This window comes from Bufo gargarizans, chromosome 11, assembly GCF_014858855.1.
Source record: "Bufo gargarizans isolate SCDJY-AF-19 chromosome 11, ASM1485885v1, whole genome shotgun sequence".
Classification (NCBI taxonomy): Eukaryota; Metazoa; Chordata; class Amphibia; order Anura; family Bufonidae; genus Bufo; species Bufo gargarizans.
The window spans coordinates 30,085,702-30,102,210 of NC_058090.1; the positions used below are offsets into that span (position 1 = coordinate 30,085,702).

Sequence of the window (16,509 nt, forward strand, 5' to 3'; positions counted from 1 at the left end):
AGTTAGGTGTGGATGCCAGAGGTGAGACATGCACCAATCAGACATTCATAGCATAACCTTTTCATATGCCATAAATCTCCAGATGTCAATTAAAGAGATTGTACCGAGTCTACAGGATATCTAACGATCGCTGGGGGTCCGACCAGTGGGAACCCTACCAATACCAAGAATGGGGGTCCCATGTCCCTGTCCTGACGAGCGGCTTGCAGCCCCATTCATTCTCTATGGGACTACCGGAGATAGAGAACACATAGAGTAGGGTGGAGGCTTGGCCTGTCGCTCCATAAGGAAGAAGACATGGGACCCCCCCACTCTTGGGATCCCTTTAATTCAGAACTTAGATTATGAGCCGAGAAGTGCCAATGGCAATCTCCGTATATCGTATGTTGGCGATATATAAAGGCGTAAAAATAAACACTGTGAAATGAAGTCGACCCCCAATATTATTTCAAATGGAAATTTATTAATTGGCGGATTTAAGGAAAGAGAAAGCGATGGATATTTACACAGGTCATACAAATAAATAACATAAATAAAAAATTTTTAAAAATCACGCCCCACGCCAATTTGTTAGCATTTCGACAGCGCACCGTCGGACTAACTCCTCTTCTGCAGTGTATCTGTCACCGCGGCTCCACTATGTGTTGAATACTCTTTGTCCAAGTGTTGATCTCTGGAATTGGGAGTATGGGGGTAGGTACTGTCACTCCTGGTATTGATGGAGAGGTGTCTCCTCCAGCCCCTCATGGCTCTGCAGATATCTTTCCTTACGTTTTCGCTGACCAACACATAGATGAAAGGATCCGCCACGCTGTTGACGGTGACCAGGCATAGGAACATGGAATAGGGCGTGTAGATCTCCTGCTCGAAATCGCAGAAGGTTTTATCGCTATCCTCCAAGTAGTAAGCAATACTCCGGGCGAGCAACACAAAGTGATACGGAGCGAAGCAGATCATGAATATGACGATGATGGTTATGGCGAGGTACTTGACTTTGGTCTTCTGCTGGTCCGTGAAGCTGACGCTGGTCTCGATCCTCTTTTTGATCACGAAGTTGGTGTAAGTCAAAGTTGACAGAGGGATTAAAAATCCAACAATAAACCGGGCCACGTAGAAATGAGCGACGTGCGGGGGTATTGGTAACGTTTCGAAACAAGTGGTTTGGTTTTCCGTCTGGTCGCCGTCACTGAGGATGAAGACGGGGGAGTGAATAAGCGCCACCAAACTGAAAAGAACCACGGTGACAATAATGGCGATTTTCTGCCTCCGGATCCCTCTGGACTCCAAGGCGTATTCCACGGCCAAGTAACGATCCACAGAAATGCAACACAAAAGCAGAATACTGATATAGATGTTGTTGAAGAAAATATAGCCCGTAATTTTGCAAGCCGTCGGTCCCCACTGCCACTTGTGGTCGTTTCTTACGTACAGGATCCAAAGGGGAATCGTCCCGAGGTACATGAGTTCACTTAGAGACAGGCTGAACAGGTAAACCGCCAGCACGTTTTTTCGCCATATTTGTAAAAAAGTCAGCCATAAGGTTAAAAGGTTCGCCGGTATTCCAATGACTAGGACGATGCTGTAGAGTATAATGACGAAAAGGGCACTTTCATAATAGGGCGGGATGCACGGTGCCGTGGTGTTGTTCGATGTCCCCATTGTAGAATTCAGGGCCCAGGAAACATTGCCTCCTGCAAATTTTTGCTTCATTTTTGGCTACTGCAAATGAAAACAAATAAAAAAAAAAACAGGTTAGAGATACAAGGACCAGGTTAAAAAAAGGACCACGTACAAGCAGCGGTGGTCCCAGATAATCCCTATCCATAGGGGGCATCATAGAGGGTCCTGCTTTGGACCCTCTTCCATGAGCCTAAGAGCCTCTAGGAAGCAATAGCTCACATTCTGATGGATTGAAGGCATCCATGGATCATCTGAATGGCTGCCATATTAGGCCTCTTGTTTTTTTCCGTTAACGTACCGTTTTTTGCGTTCCGTATATGGAACCATTCATTTTAATGGATCCGCAAAAAAACGGAAGGTACTCCGTATGCCTTCCGTTTCCGTTCCATTCAAAGATAGAACATGTCCTATTTGTTGTCCGCATAACGGACAAGCATAGTACTGTTCTATCAGGGGCCAGTTGTTCTGTTCCGCAAAAAACAGAATGCACACGGACATCATCCGTATTCTTTGCAGATCCGTTTTTTGCGGACCGCAAAATACTGAAAAAGCCATACGGTCATGTGCTAGAGGCCTAATAGTAAGTTTTGCTAAAGAGGAGACATCTGACTGACCATGGATAGCGGTCTGCGGATAATTGCAGATGCTTCCATATTCAAGGAGTTGGCTGTGGCAAGACAACCTCTTTAAAGGGGTATTCCAGGATTTTAATACTGATTGCCCATATTAATAGCCTAATATTGATGGTCATCAATATATCATTAGAGGAGGTCCAACACCTCACACCCCTGACAATCATCTGCTCCGGCGCTGGAACTATAGTCAGATAGAGTATAGTTCCTGTGCTGGAGCTCCTCTGATCGGTGGGCGTGCAGGGTGTTGGACCGCCGCAGATCTGATATTGATGACCTATCTTGAGGATAAGCCATCAGTTGTAAAATCCTAGACAACCCCTTTAAGGGCTAATATACAGTATATGGGGTATTACAGCTCCCTACAACTGTAAGGAGCCATGAGACGGCACAGGTAGAAGTCTATATGGCTGTACTGTTTCCATGAGGGGAGGTCAGCAGTGTTCTGCCCTTAAAACATTGCTTTTGGGTGAGAATATCTCGGTAGTATGGTGCCATATGAAGGCACTATATGGCAGAACATGAATTGCCTATGAGCCGTAGGGACTCCATATGCCACCATACTGTGCATAGAGCTCTGTTGCATGCATCAGACCTAATACTAGAAGTCTTAGAAATGTGCTGAATGAGGAAGGAAAACCACTAACGAGTAATTTGATTATTAACGGTTTCTTGCTCAGACAATTACCTCAATATGTTCTGGTGAAACCGCCCTTTCCTCATTGTGGTGTTTTTTTTATTCGGAAATCAATTAAAGCGACCATAGAGTTGACCGATAATGGCTGTGTATCTACAGTATCTAGACACGTGATGTCTCGTGCACCACATACTACTCATATTTTTCATATGTGTGAGGAGCTGATATGTTGCAGAGCACTGTAGACCTTAGCAATTCCAGAATTCAGAAGACCCATTTATGGAGAATTTCAGAAAATGACACACAACACTGTGGTGTGTAATATACTTGCCGCTCCAAAGTTGCGTAGATCAAACCTGGGAACGCGGCCACGTGACACTTTTATTCTGAAAATCCAGCTTCCACCAGTGTCACATCGTTTACCAGGTTTCTGGTCTGGGATGTCACTTTTGTTGTGGATGAGGCCAGAACGATTCCTCTGCCTGGAGCATGTGCAAACTCCTGAATACACCTCATCTGTGGATGGAATAGTTCTAGCCTCATCCATAACGGAAGCAACGTCCCATTCACAGCCTATGCCGGAAACCCCGGTAAAATACGTGATGTTGGTGGTTCCCTGGAGGGAACAAATGTTCTCCTATAGGTGTAATATTAAGGTGGGTTTGCATGACCGACTGGGTCCTGGAAAAAACTTTAATGCTTATGGAAAGTATAGAATTCTTGTTCTTCACATCTTCATCCTTGCCTTGGTTGAACTTGCCGACAATCTTGTCTATTGTCAACCATACTACGTGCCAATGTAAGTACAAGTCCACCATAAGCTCACCATTAAGTAAGTGCATAGGCACCACATGTTCACCAGGAAGTAAGTGCATAGACACCACAAGCTCACCAGGAAGTAAGTGCATAGACACCACAAGCTCACCAGGAAGTAAGTGCATAGACACCACAAGCTCACCAGGAAGTAAGTGCATAGACACCACAAGCTCACCAGGAAGTAAGTGCATAGACACCACAAGCTCACCAGGAAGTAAGTGCATAGACACCACAAGCTGACCAGGAAGTAAGTGCATAGACACCACATGTTCACCAGGAAGTAAGTGCATAGACACCACAAGCTGACCAGGAAGTAAGTGCATAGACACCACATGTTCACCAGGAAGTGCATAGACACCACAAGTTCACCAGGAAGTAAGTGCATAGACACCACAAGCTGACCAGGAAGTAAGTGCATAGACACCACAAGCCAGTGGCTTAACTAGAAATGACTGGGCACCACAGCAAATTTTTGAACGGGACCCCCTCCCCCAGCAACTTCTGTGCAACCCCCACTCCTGTGGCTAGTCAAGATCGCTCTCTCAGATGGGGCCCAGCAGCCCCTCCGTCCGTTTTCTACAGTGTCACTGTGTATAATGTCATTGTCTAATACTGTAGTGGGGGCCCTGTATATAAAATCTTTTAGTTCTCCTCCTAGTTGGGCCCCTTCTGAGTTCGGGCCCCAAAGCAACCGCTTCCTCTGCTTCCCCTATAGCTACGCCCCTGCCACAAGCTCAACAGGAAGTACAGTAAGTGCATAGATAAAACAAGCTCACCAGGAAGTAAGTGCATAGACACAACAAGCATCTAAACCACCATTGAGAAAAAGAGGTTCACTGCATAAGTGCAACATAACGTTGATACTTGTAAGGTGTAGGTGCAATTTAAAAATTAAATTACTATAGATTCATTACACACTGAGTGATCTATTTTAAGCAATTATTTATTTTAATATTGATTATTCTGGCTTACATCAAATGAAAACCCGAAAGTCAATATCTCAGAAAATTATTAAATATTGTAGACTAATGGTGTCACCCTGTAATCAGATAAACAGCACAAAACAACTGCAAAGGTTTCATAAGCCTTTAAATGGTTCCTCAGTCTGGTTCAGTAGGCTACACAATCAAGGGGAAGACTGGTGACTTGACAGTTGTCCAGAATATAGTCATTGACTGTCACGGTCCCTCCTGTGACAGATCTCAGAAGATCGAAGAGACAGGCTACACGTGAAGGTATCGAACAGCCTCTTTTGCTTCAGTGTTGTTGTTGTTCATGACCCCACCCCTTGTTTTAGGTGTAGCTTAGTGGTCATTACACCTCCCCTATATAGTCTGACCTCACCCTCCTGGCTATGCGGTTGATAGCTTCATTTTGTTTTGGAAGAGTTGGTGTGTTGTCCTCTCTGGAGTTCCATCTCACTACGAAGTTAAGTCTCTCGTTTCTTTGTGGATTGTTTACCCTCCCCATGTCTGTTGTTACTAGGCCTCAGGGAGACGCTGGTTCCTTCATCTGGGAAGGCACGGGTCGTCTCAAGCCCTGCCAATACCCATAGGCTCTTTAGGGTCTAAAGGTCCTCCAGGTTCCGGTGTATGGGCATTCTTACCTTCAAGGTGTGCCCATACAGATAGGAGTCAGGGCAAGGAGTAGGGTTCTATAGGAGGTGACCCTTTCCCTAGCGTTGAGGCCTAGTGGCTTTTCCCTTCCCTCCTGTAGTCTGTGTGGTGTTCCCTCCCATACCTCATCTGTGACACTGACATCCTCCACAAAGAGGGTAAACCACAAAAGGTAATTGCTAAAGAAGCTGGCCATTCACAGAGTGCTGTATCGAAGCATATTATGGGAAGTTGAGTGGAAGGAAAAATCATGGTAGTAAAAGATGCACAAACAACAGGGATAACCGCAGCCTTGAAAGGATTGTCAATAAAAGACCATTCAAGAATTTGGGGGAGATTCACAAGGAGTGGATTGGGGCTAGAGTCAGCGCTTCAGGAGCACCACACACAGACGTATCTAGGACATGGACTACAACTGTTGCATTTCTTGCGTCAAGTTATTGTTGACCCAGAGCCAACATCAGAAGTGTCATCTACCAGGACATTTTAGAGCACTTCATGCTTCCCTCTGCTTTATGGAGATGCTTATTTCATTTTCCAGCAGGACTTGGCACCTGCCCACACTGCCAGAAGTACCAATACCTGGTTTAATAACCACGGTATCACTGTGCTTGATTGGCCAGCAAACTCATCTGACCTAAAGCCCATAGAGAATCGACGGGATATTGTCAAGAGGAGAAGCACCATACCCAACAATGCAGATGAGCTGAAGGCCGCTATCCAAGCAACCCGGGCTTCCATAACACATAGCGTTCATATACTGGACAGACTTTTCAGTAGGCCAACTTTTATAATATTCTAATTTTCTGAGACAGACTTTGGGGTTTTCATTAACTATAAGCCATAATCATCAACATTAACGAAATAAACGCTTGAAATAAATCACTTTGTGTGTAGTGAATTTATAAAATATAGGAGGTTCACTTTTTGAACTGAATTACTGTAATAAATTAACTTTTCGATAATACGTATTCTAATTTATTGAGATGCATCTGTATTCTTTAAAATTGTGGATTTTCCTTTTAAAAATGTTGTTGCCCCTATATTTGTATGTGCACCTGTAGCCCTTAGGATGTAAGGGCTGGCAGTCCACCGCCCAGGGGTAAACATGGGTCCCGGGCTGCCAACTGACATGAGGAGGAGATGCCAAACAGTCAGTGTGGGCCCATGTAGAGCCTGGCACTAACCAAAGTGGAAGGGGAATGAAGAAAATGCCAGTGGCCTCGCCAGGTACCTGTGGGCCTCAGAACTGCAGCTGAGAGATATGCCGATGGCCCTCAGACCGACCATGGGTCTTAGCAGACCCATACGAAAAACGTATAGGTTAAATGGATGCCTCAGGCTGATGCCATACGGTGGCATCCGTTCACCATAGAGTTATATTATTAAAAAAAATATATATTTTTTTTACCATTGTAAAAAAAAAAACAACTTTTTTTTACTTGACTTTTTTTCTTATGTATACGTCAAACGATGGCATAAAACGTGATGTGAAGCCATCCTTAATGCCACCTACAGGTTGGCCAATATTTTGATGCAAAATGTTATACTCCCTTTCCTGCTAAGGGCTCATGCACACGAACGTACTTTCTTTCCGTGTCCGTTCCGTTTTTTGGTTTTTTTTGCGGACCGTATATGGAACCATTCATTTCGATGGGTCCGCAAAAAAAACGGAAGGTACTCCATGTTCATTCAGTTTCCGTATGTCCGTATTTCCGTTCAACAAAAAAATAGAACATGTCCTATTATTGTCCGCATTACGGACAAGGATAGGACTGTTCTATTAGGGGCCAGCTGTTCCGTTCCGCAAAATACGGAATGCACACGGACATCATCTATATTTTTTGCAGACCGCAAAATACATACGTTTGTGTGCATGAGCCCTAAACCATGTATCCTTGACGTGCGGGGTGCAGTTGACTATTTTAGTTGGCTTGCTTGCTTTATAAATATGTTAAAAATGAGATGACATTTTGCCAAAAACACGCCAAATTTTGTTGGTGCCAGAATTCTGGCGCAGCCACAGTAGTAAATGTCAACCTAATGTGCTAGATCCAGGGCCTGGGAGGCAACGTTCAAGACTAGCTGCCAGGAGACAAGTTTGTATGCTTGTAAAAAGTTTGTGAAATTTTGGGACCTGAGTGGTTCATTAAAGCGGTTGCCCACCCCACCCCCTTCCTCCGCCGCAGCACTCCACTTCCATGCTTGTCAAATTCCGGAGAGGACGGGGGCTGCAGCCAGCTCTGGTTCCCTGCTTTTCAACTTCTGGAGTGGATGGGGGTTAGGTGTGCCTCTGCAGCCAGTCATTGGCTGCAGTGGTGCACTTGACCCCCATCCACTCCAGAAGGGGACCTCTGTGGACCGGAGGAGCCGGAACTGAAGCCATGGGGAGTAGGGGTAAGGCTGCCCAGAAGGATTTGAAAGCTGGATAACCCTCTTGAAAGCAACACTGCACCATATCTAACAAGGACTTGGACTGGAATTGTGTGGGCCACCTGGTGGCCTGAGACAGTACACTGCATGGCACATGTCTGAAGCTGTGGGTATCTGGGCACCCAAGAAATATTGTGGTATAGTGTGTGGTGTAAGTGAGAGATGCAGGGCAGGGAGTAGCCCCCCACAGCAGCACAGGTAGACGCTGACAGTCACTTTGGCGCAACTCGACAAACTTTTGGAATTATGTTGTGCCAGTGTTGGAAAATAAAGTCAATTGTTCGACCACAATTCTTATACGCGTCGTTCCAGAGGGGAAATGAACGCCAGTGATGGGGGACTCGGGGGAGGCTTCTAAATTTGCTATTACATATTTTTGCAAGCTTCAGCTAACTTAGGAAAGACCCGGCTAAAAATACGACTGCCGTATTCTTGAAAGGTCTGCATTCTGTGGGTCCCGCAGGGAGTTGTGTGATGTTTGTGTTGCAGATATTTCACATAAAGGTCACGAACCATCTTTTAAAAAGAAGCAGCAGCGATTTACAAAATGTTAGTATCCATTCTTTGAATATTGTGCAAAGAAATTCATAAAGGGCTTGCCCCATAAAAAATAGTCTCCGTTTTTCACAGCAGCACCTGGATCTGAATACCTTTGTAAGGCTACTTTCACACTTGCGCTTGATCGGATCCATTCTGAACGGATCCGATCATATTAATGCAGACGGAGGCTCCGTTCAGTACGGATCCGTCTGCATTAATAACTTAGAAACATTTCGCAAGTGCGCAAGTAGCCTGCGCGGATCCGTTCAGACTTTCAATGTAAAGTCAATGGGGGACGGATCCGCTTGAAGATTGAGCCATATGGTGACATCTTCAAGCGGATCCGTTCCCATTGACTTACATTGTAAGTCTGAACGGATCCGCACGCCTCCGCACGGCCAGGCGGACACCCGAACGCTGCAAGCAGCGTTTAGCTGTCCGCCTGTCCGTGCGGAGGCGAGCGGAGCGGAGGCTGAACGCCGCCAGACTGATGCAGTCTGAGCGGATCCGCGTCCATTCAGACTGCATCAGGGCTGGACGGAGGCGTTTGGGTCCGCTCGTGAGCTCCTTCAAACGGAGCTCACGAGCGGACAGCCGAACGCTAGTGTGAAAGTAGCCTTACTGAATGTAACAAAGTTTTTGAGTTATTCAATAAAATGTATCTGTCTAGCGCCATCTGCTGTTTGCTCTTTTCCTTTTTTCTCGATCCGCCTCAGTAACTGCAGCCATCCATATCTAGTGTTAGAAGCTGTCAGTTACAGGGCTAGAGCTGCAGCAAAAAGAACATGCCCCCATGAGTTGTGATAGGGAGAGAGAGCGGCCGCAAAAAGAACATGCCCCCGGAATTTTTATTGGGAGAGCGCTGGATAGAAAATATGCCACCTTAGGCTACTTTCACACTAGCGTTCGATCGGATCCGTTCTGAACGGATCCGATCATAATAATGCAGACGGAGGCTCCGTTCAGAACGGATCCGTCTGCATTATATTTGCAAAAAAAAGCTAAGTGTGAAATTAGCCTGAGCGGATCCGTCCAGACTTTTACATTGAAAGTCAATGGGGGACGGATCCGCTTGAAGATTGAGCCATATTGTGGCATCTTCAAACGGATCCGTCCCCATTGACTTACATTGTAAGTCTGGACGGATCCGCACGCCTCCGCACGGCCAGGCGGACACCCGAACGCTGCAAGCAGCGTTCAGGTGTCCGCCTGCTGAGCGGAGCGGAGGCTGAACGCCGCCAGACTGATGCAGTCTGAGCGGATCCGCATCCATTCAGACTGCATCAGGGCTGGACGGAAGCGTTCGGGTCCGCTCGTGAGCCCCTTCAAACGGAGCTCACGAGCGGACAGCCGAACGCTAGTGTGAAACTAGCCTTAGCTGTGACAGGGAGAGAGCTACAGCAGAAAGGACACACCCTTTGAGCTGTGATAGGGGAAGAGCAGAAGCAGAGCACATGCCCACTGACCTGTGATTGGGAGATAGCTGCAGCAGAAAGGACACACCTTCTGAGCTGTGACAGAGCTTCAGCAGAAAGGGCGCGCCCTTGAGCTGTGATAGGGAGAGAGCTGCATCATAAAGGACATGGCCCTTGAGAAGCAGCAGAAAGGACACACCCTGATTTTGGGGTTTCAGGACTGGTTCCAACTTTGTTAGGCTACATTCACAAGAATGTATTTTATTTCTGTGGCCATTATGTTTTTTTTTACGGATAGTATGCAGACCCATTCATTTCAATGGGTCCGCAAAAAATGCCAACAGCACATTGTGAACTATCCGCATCTGTATGTCCGTTCCGTAGCCCCGCAAAAAAATAGGACATGTCCTATTCTTGTCCGTTTTGCGGACAAGGATAGGCATTGATACAATGCATCCGAGAAAAAAAAAACAAAAAAAAAACGAATGCCATACAGAACGTCATCTTTTTTTTTTTGCGGATCCGCAATTTGTGGAACGCAAAACACATAGGATCGTGTAAATGTAGACTTAGGCTTCCACAGCCGTGGCCATATTTTTGTCCGCAAACCAAGGATCCAGAAAATACAGATACCTTCTGTGCCCTCCACATCTATCACACTCCCATCAGTAGAGATGACTATATGCATCTGCAATATGGACCAGAAGAGGATATGGTCTATAATTTGCAGAATGGTCTATCTCATATCTATCACATATCTATGTTTCTGTCTATCTCATATCTGTCTATCTATTATCTATCTATCTATCATATTCTACTTTACAATAGGAAATTAGGGCGTCAACTGCAGAAGGGAAGAGTTTGCTCAGGAAGTCACAGACTGCAACACACGTTCACAGGTTTAGCAATGTCTTTCCACTTCAGATGAGTAATACTTCCTTGTGCTGCAGCCCAGAAGGAGCTGATGATGAGAGTGGTAGTGGCTGCAACAGCTACTCACATAAATTACAGTGGCAATCTTCATGCTCTCTAGGACCGGGTAGTGATAGAAAGCCCCCCCCCCCCCCTTTCTTCCCTCCGGGCACACGGTAAAGTTGAGGCTCCTGCCGGATGATGGCAGATGGTGTGTACTTGGCGTTATGGTGCAATGCAGGAGATGTAGGTGCTGTGTCTGGCGAATGGTGCTGGAGTCAGTAACCAGGTCAGTTGTAGAAAATAGACAAGTCTCTGTTTGGGAGTTGTAGTACATCCAACGGTATCAAAACACAGTTCCGAACAATTCACAGTGGAAATTTTCTCTGATAGCAATGTATGGATGTGAGAAATGATGGGGTCTGTAGTACTCCTTTAAATTTTTCTAATGCCTCTATCTGTGCAGAATCTAAGGAATGGCAATAAGGTTCGTGCAAAACATGTCTGCAGTTCCCAGATAAGGGGTACAGAATTAAGATACGGTGGGCTAGACTCTGTCCAAGTGTGAAGGGTGTATTAGCAATGACCCCTTCACAGCAGTAAAGTCTATCAGCCTTAAACAGCGAATACCTTCTAGACCTTCTGGTGCTTTCTTTCTCGCTCTGGTCTACTGTTAGATCTCTCAGAGATAGTGGTTCTCTGAAGTTCAGGCCTAATCTTCTGAGGAGCGAGCACATGTAACGCCTCTGTTCTTCGAGGGTCTGCATGCCCAGTGCGTTATTACGTGCACATTCTCCATCCATGAAATGGCTGAATGCCAAAACAGGGAGCCTAGCAGAGGTCCCAACGATCTGCAAACCCTTGGGGCAATTTGGTAATTCCTATTTTGTAAGCCTTCACTTACTAGGGGCTGGGCAACCCCTTTAGATCTGTGGGAAATCTCTAGCAGCACCACCAACTATTACATGGTTCATATTGAAATCCGTTTGTGCAATGCGCAAATTTGGCAGGCCGAAATATTCTGTGACACTGTTGCAAAAACAACATTCACGTGCATGGGAAGTGGCTTTCCACCAGATTTTGGCACGGAATCTGCATCAAAATCAGTTTGTATCAGACACGTGTGAACAGGGCTTTAGTGTTCACTGCTGCAGCAGGTGTTTCACTTCTTTTTGCAATTCTTAACCGCTGTGACTTCACTTCCTCAATTTTTCAGTTGCCCCTCGCCTTAATAACTTGCTATTCCACTACGACGTCTTCGTTACTTCCTTATTATTACGCAGGTGTGCTAAATGACCGCGCTTTGTTATCCATTGGAGACTCATGAACCCAGAGATAGATGTAGGAAATATAGTCTCGCTTGCTGCTATCTGTATAGGAATGGTCTGTGAAGGTGTATTTGGTCTGGGGCGAGCAGATATGGGGTATATAATCTAGTATACCGCTGCATTTAAGGGCTCATGCACATGAATGTATTTTCTTTATGTGTCCATTCCTTTTTTTGCGGACCGTATGCGGAACCATTCATTTTAACGGGTCCACAAAAAAAAAAAACAGAAGTCAATCCGTGTGCATTCCGTTTCCGTATGTCCGTTCGGCAAAAAAATAGAAGATGTCCTATTATTGTCCGCATAACGGACAAGGAAGGGACTGTTCTATTAGGGGCCAGCTGTTTCGTTCCGCAAAATACAGAATGCACAGGCGTAAATGTTGGCGAAAAATGACACCAGCGAGGAGCTGGAGTAGTTTTTTTCGCCAGGAGCAAGGACTGTCATAGGTGCGCCTAATTTATATAATAGCCGAATCTTCTGGCTGTGCAAGGGGGGTGGAATTTAGGCCACTTTCACATCTGCGCCATGGGTTCTCTGGATCCGGAATCTGTCCGCAAATGCCGAGAATCGGCCGCTGCATACTGCGGTTTGTGTCTGGCCGAATACCGGCATCCTCTTCCGGATCAGGCGGCTGGATCTCCGTGCCGCAGATGTTAAAGTAGCTTAAGACCGGCGTAAAAAGACACTTTTAATAAATGTGCCTTCTGCTTCTGCTCCATACGACGTATAGTTTCCGACACACGAGGCTGCTCGAAACAGCTGATCAGTGGGGGTACCAGGTGTCAGACCCCCACCAATGTCTTGGGCCGAATGCACACGGCTGTTTTTCACGGCCGAGAGCGGTCCGTGGAACCACGGGCTGGATTCATGAGATATCGATGTCTTATCCTGAGGATAGCAATCTCATTGCCATGCGAAAACTATTTAAAATCCGCAGTATGTCGATTTATGTTTGCAGATTATCTTTTGCTGAGTTCACCCCAAGTGTGCAGCGTTTCTGCCATACAAGTGGTTGTACTCTACCTAAGGCTACTTTTTCACACTGGCGTTTTGGCTTTCCGTTTGTGAGATCCGTCATGGGCTCTCACAAGCGGTCCAAAACGGATCAGTTTTTTCTCCTAATGCATTCTACATGCATCAGTTTGCCTCCGTTTAATCACCATTCCGCTCTGGAGGCGGACACCAAAACGCTGCCTGCAGCGTTTTTCTGTCCGCCATGTGGTGCGGAGCAAGACTGATCCGTCCTGACACACAATGTATGATCCGTTTTCTCTGACACAATAGAAAACGGATCTGTCCCCCGTTGACTTTCAATGGTGTTCATGACGGATCCGTCATGGCTATAGAAGACATAATACAACCGGATCCGTTCATGACGGATACATGCGGTTGTAATATTGTAACGGAAACGTTTTTGCAGATCCATGACGGATCCGCAAAATACGCTTATGTGAAAGTAGCCTAACTGTCTTAATTCCGATTACACACGTTACAGATCACTAAACTTTGCTATTAACATACAATGGCAACAAACACCGTATATTGTAAATTCTCAATCATAACAGTAAGGCCTCATGCACTCGACCGTTCTGTGCATCCGCGGCCGTTGAAACACGGATCACGGATGCGGCTGCCAAACGGTGCCAAAATGCACCGTTTGGCAGCCGCATCCGTGATCCGTGTTTCCTGGCCGTGAAAAAAATAGGACCTGTCCTATTTTTTTCACGGCCAACAGTTCACGGACCCATTCAAGTCAATGGGTCCGTGAAAAATCACGGACTGCACACAAGATTGTCATCCGCGTCCGTTTTTTCCTATCATTTCAATGGCAAACTTGACTTAGATTTTTTTTTCAGTTTTCATGTCCGTGGATCCTCCAAAAATCAAGGAAGACCCACGGACGAAAAAACGGTCACGGATCACGGACCTACAGACCCCGTTTTTGCAGACCTTAAAAAAAAACGGTCGTGTGCATGAGGCCTTACAGAAACATAAAACTTTACATTCTGACATTATACTACCATAGCAATCCTATGCAGCATGTAATGCCATGTGCTCGGTACGTATGTACGGCAGAGCTGGGTTTGTCTTCTGGCACACAATGTGTTGTCTATAGCTTTACTCATGGGCACAAATAAACCTGCTACCTGGGCTACAGGCACTTTGTCAAATGAGAAATTTTCAGTGCAATTTAGTAGATTCCTATGGACTGCTGCAGACATCCCATAAGATTTGCAAGCGTTTGCTACAAAGAGTCTATGTAGCTTACACAAGGGGTGTTGGGGAGCAGAAGCCGAAATTTTTGCAGCAAGATTTTCCAATGTGACCCACCGGGTGACAGCTACAGTCTAGAGGAATACATGCACTACTATGGACATACAGTATATTAGAAAATCTCGTTACAAAAGGTCCATGTGCATCTCCAGCTCAAGGAAAGCTCCACTACATCTGGAAGGGAGTTTCAAGTGCACAGAAAAACGTCTTGAAGAACATCAAAATCAGATGCATCATAAATACATACCTCCTTAAGAGCGTGTAACATTTCCACCCGTCTCCGTTGGATTACGTTCTCTCTCCGCGCTGGTTTGTGATAGTCTTCCTACGGGTCTAGAACGCGTTAACAAAACAGGAAGTTTCTTACATGTATTGAATGGCTGCTCACAGCAGACGATGAATAGGACTTTCCACTTTGTCACCGTCTCGAGCTTCTTTTTTTTTCATCTCTCTCTCTGGACTTTCTTGCTTGATTTTTTTTTTCAATATTTTTTTTTTCGACCCTGAAAAATGTATTTATCTTTACATCTAAGACAAAAATTTACATGTAGTGCCAAACGTTCTCAAAATACAGAGTAAAAGGTTTTTTTTTATTTACTGAAAAATGAAACGTTAATTTCCTAGATCATAGACTGTGGGAAATGTGAGGGCCATCACTACTTTGACCACAAAAAAAAAAAAGTTTCACTACAATAGCAGCACGCCTAGGCAGGAGATGTCATCAGGCTTCTTTTTTTTACTAAGGGGTTTTCCAAGGAGATAAAAGAAAACGTTAAAGGGGTTGGCCCATCTCAGACATTAACGACACATCGCCATGTCAGGTATTTGCGAGTCCCACTCCTATCTCCAGAATTGGGCCCTCGAAATGAATGTAGAGCACACTGCTATGGAGGTTCGGAAAATTGTCGAATAAGCGCGCTCGGCTATTTTCAGAGATCCTATAGCGGTGAATGGAGAGCGTACCATGCATGCAAGGCCACCTCTCCATTCACCGCTATGGGGCTACCTGAAATTGCTGAGCCAGCCCTCAGCTATTTTCAGAACTCCCATATAGGTGAATAGAGGATGGCCATGATTTAGTGGTGCGCTCTCCTTCACTTCAAAAGTCCCATTTTGCAGATAGGATCTGGGTCCTGGAGGTGGAACCTACACCTATCTGACATTGATGGCATATCCTAGCGATGAGGAATGGGAATACCACTGTATAGGGAGTCTGTCATCAATGTTAACGCTTTAAACCATTCCCTGTGTCCTGTGGTTGACATGCACTATATCCCAAACCTACCTTTATGTTTTTTTGTTTATAGCCCCCGAAAAACAACATTTGATCCATATGCAAATCAGTAGAAAAGAGCACAAAGGGGCAGTGCCCATCGCCGCTGCCCTTTTGAATTGAGCCCCGATCCTCCCCTCTGCGCCTTCTCTCCACCCTCTTCTGCTCCCCACTTATGAATCCACTGCTTGAAATCCTGCACAGGTGCCCATCTATGCTCTTTTTACACCTGCGCTGTCTGTGCCTTTCTCCTCTTCCACGTTGTCTGTGCTGCACATCCATGAGGCGCATGTGCAGTAGAGTAGATGACTGCCCACAGAAGGGCACAGACTGCGCAGACGCAAACAGACAGTTGCTGTGCCCCTGCAAGAGTTTTAAAGCAGTGGATTGATGTTGAGAAAAGACGCAGAGGAGGGAGCAAGACTCGATTTCGTGGGCACTGGGAACAGTTTTGAAACATTAATATGTGGTGACAGAATCCCTTTCAAATAACAAAGTATTGCTGCTCACCTACACTGATGCCTGCCAGTGCCATTCTGCTCCTGCTCCAGTCCCTGTTGCTCTGCAGTTCCTGTCCTGACTCAATACTTATGAATCACCAGGAAAGGCATGCTCAACGAATCACTGGCTCAGGTGGGTCACTGCTAAGGTAAGTGATGGGCTGAAAAGGCTTTTGCTACTCTTTTTGGAGGGGGGCGAGACTTAATTCAAATGGGTGTGTCTAGGCTCCGTCGTCAATGGGTACTGTCCCTTGGGTTCTTTTTTACGAATTTCCATATGGATTAAAAGTTGCTTTTACAGGACATTAGGAACAGTTTAAAACATTTATATGTGGTGACAGAATTCCTTTCAAATAACAAAGTATTGCTGCTCACCTACACTGATCGCGCACTGCCATTCTGCTCCTTCACCAGTCCCTGCTAATCTGCAGTTCCTGTCCGGACTCAGTA

The 16,509-nt window shown here is 45.7% G+C and overlaps 1 protein-coding gene across 1 annotated transcript; it reads right to left on the bottom strand.

The window, feature by feature from the left end:
- Positions 1 to 453: 453 nt before the first annotated feature.
- On the bottom strand, positions 454 to 14,698 carry GPR132 (G protein-coupled receptor 132). The gene is made up of 2 exons (XM_044272448.1): positions 14,534 to 14,698; positions 454 to 1,719 (listed from the first exon to the last, which is right to left on the bottom strand). The coding sequence occupies exon 2, from the start codon at positions 1,708 to 1,710 to the stop codon at positions 598 to 600; it is 1,113 nt and encodes a 370-aa protein (XP_044128383.1). The 5' UTR covers positions 1,711 to 1,719; positions 14,534 to 14,698; the 3' UTR covers positions 454 to 597.
- Between the last annotated feature and the right edge of the window lie 1,811 nt (positions 14,699 to 16,509).

Coding starts and splice junctions, on each gene's coding strand:
- GPR132 (XM_044272448.1), bottom strand. CDS start 1,710: ATGAAGCAAAAATTTGCAGGAGGCAATGTTTCCTGGGCCCTGAATTCT.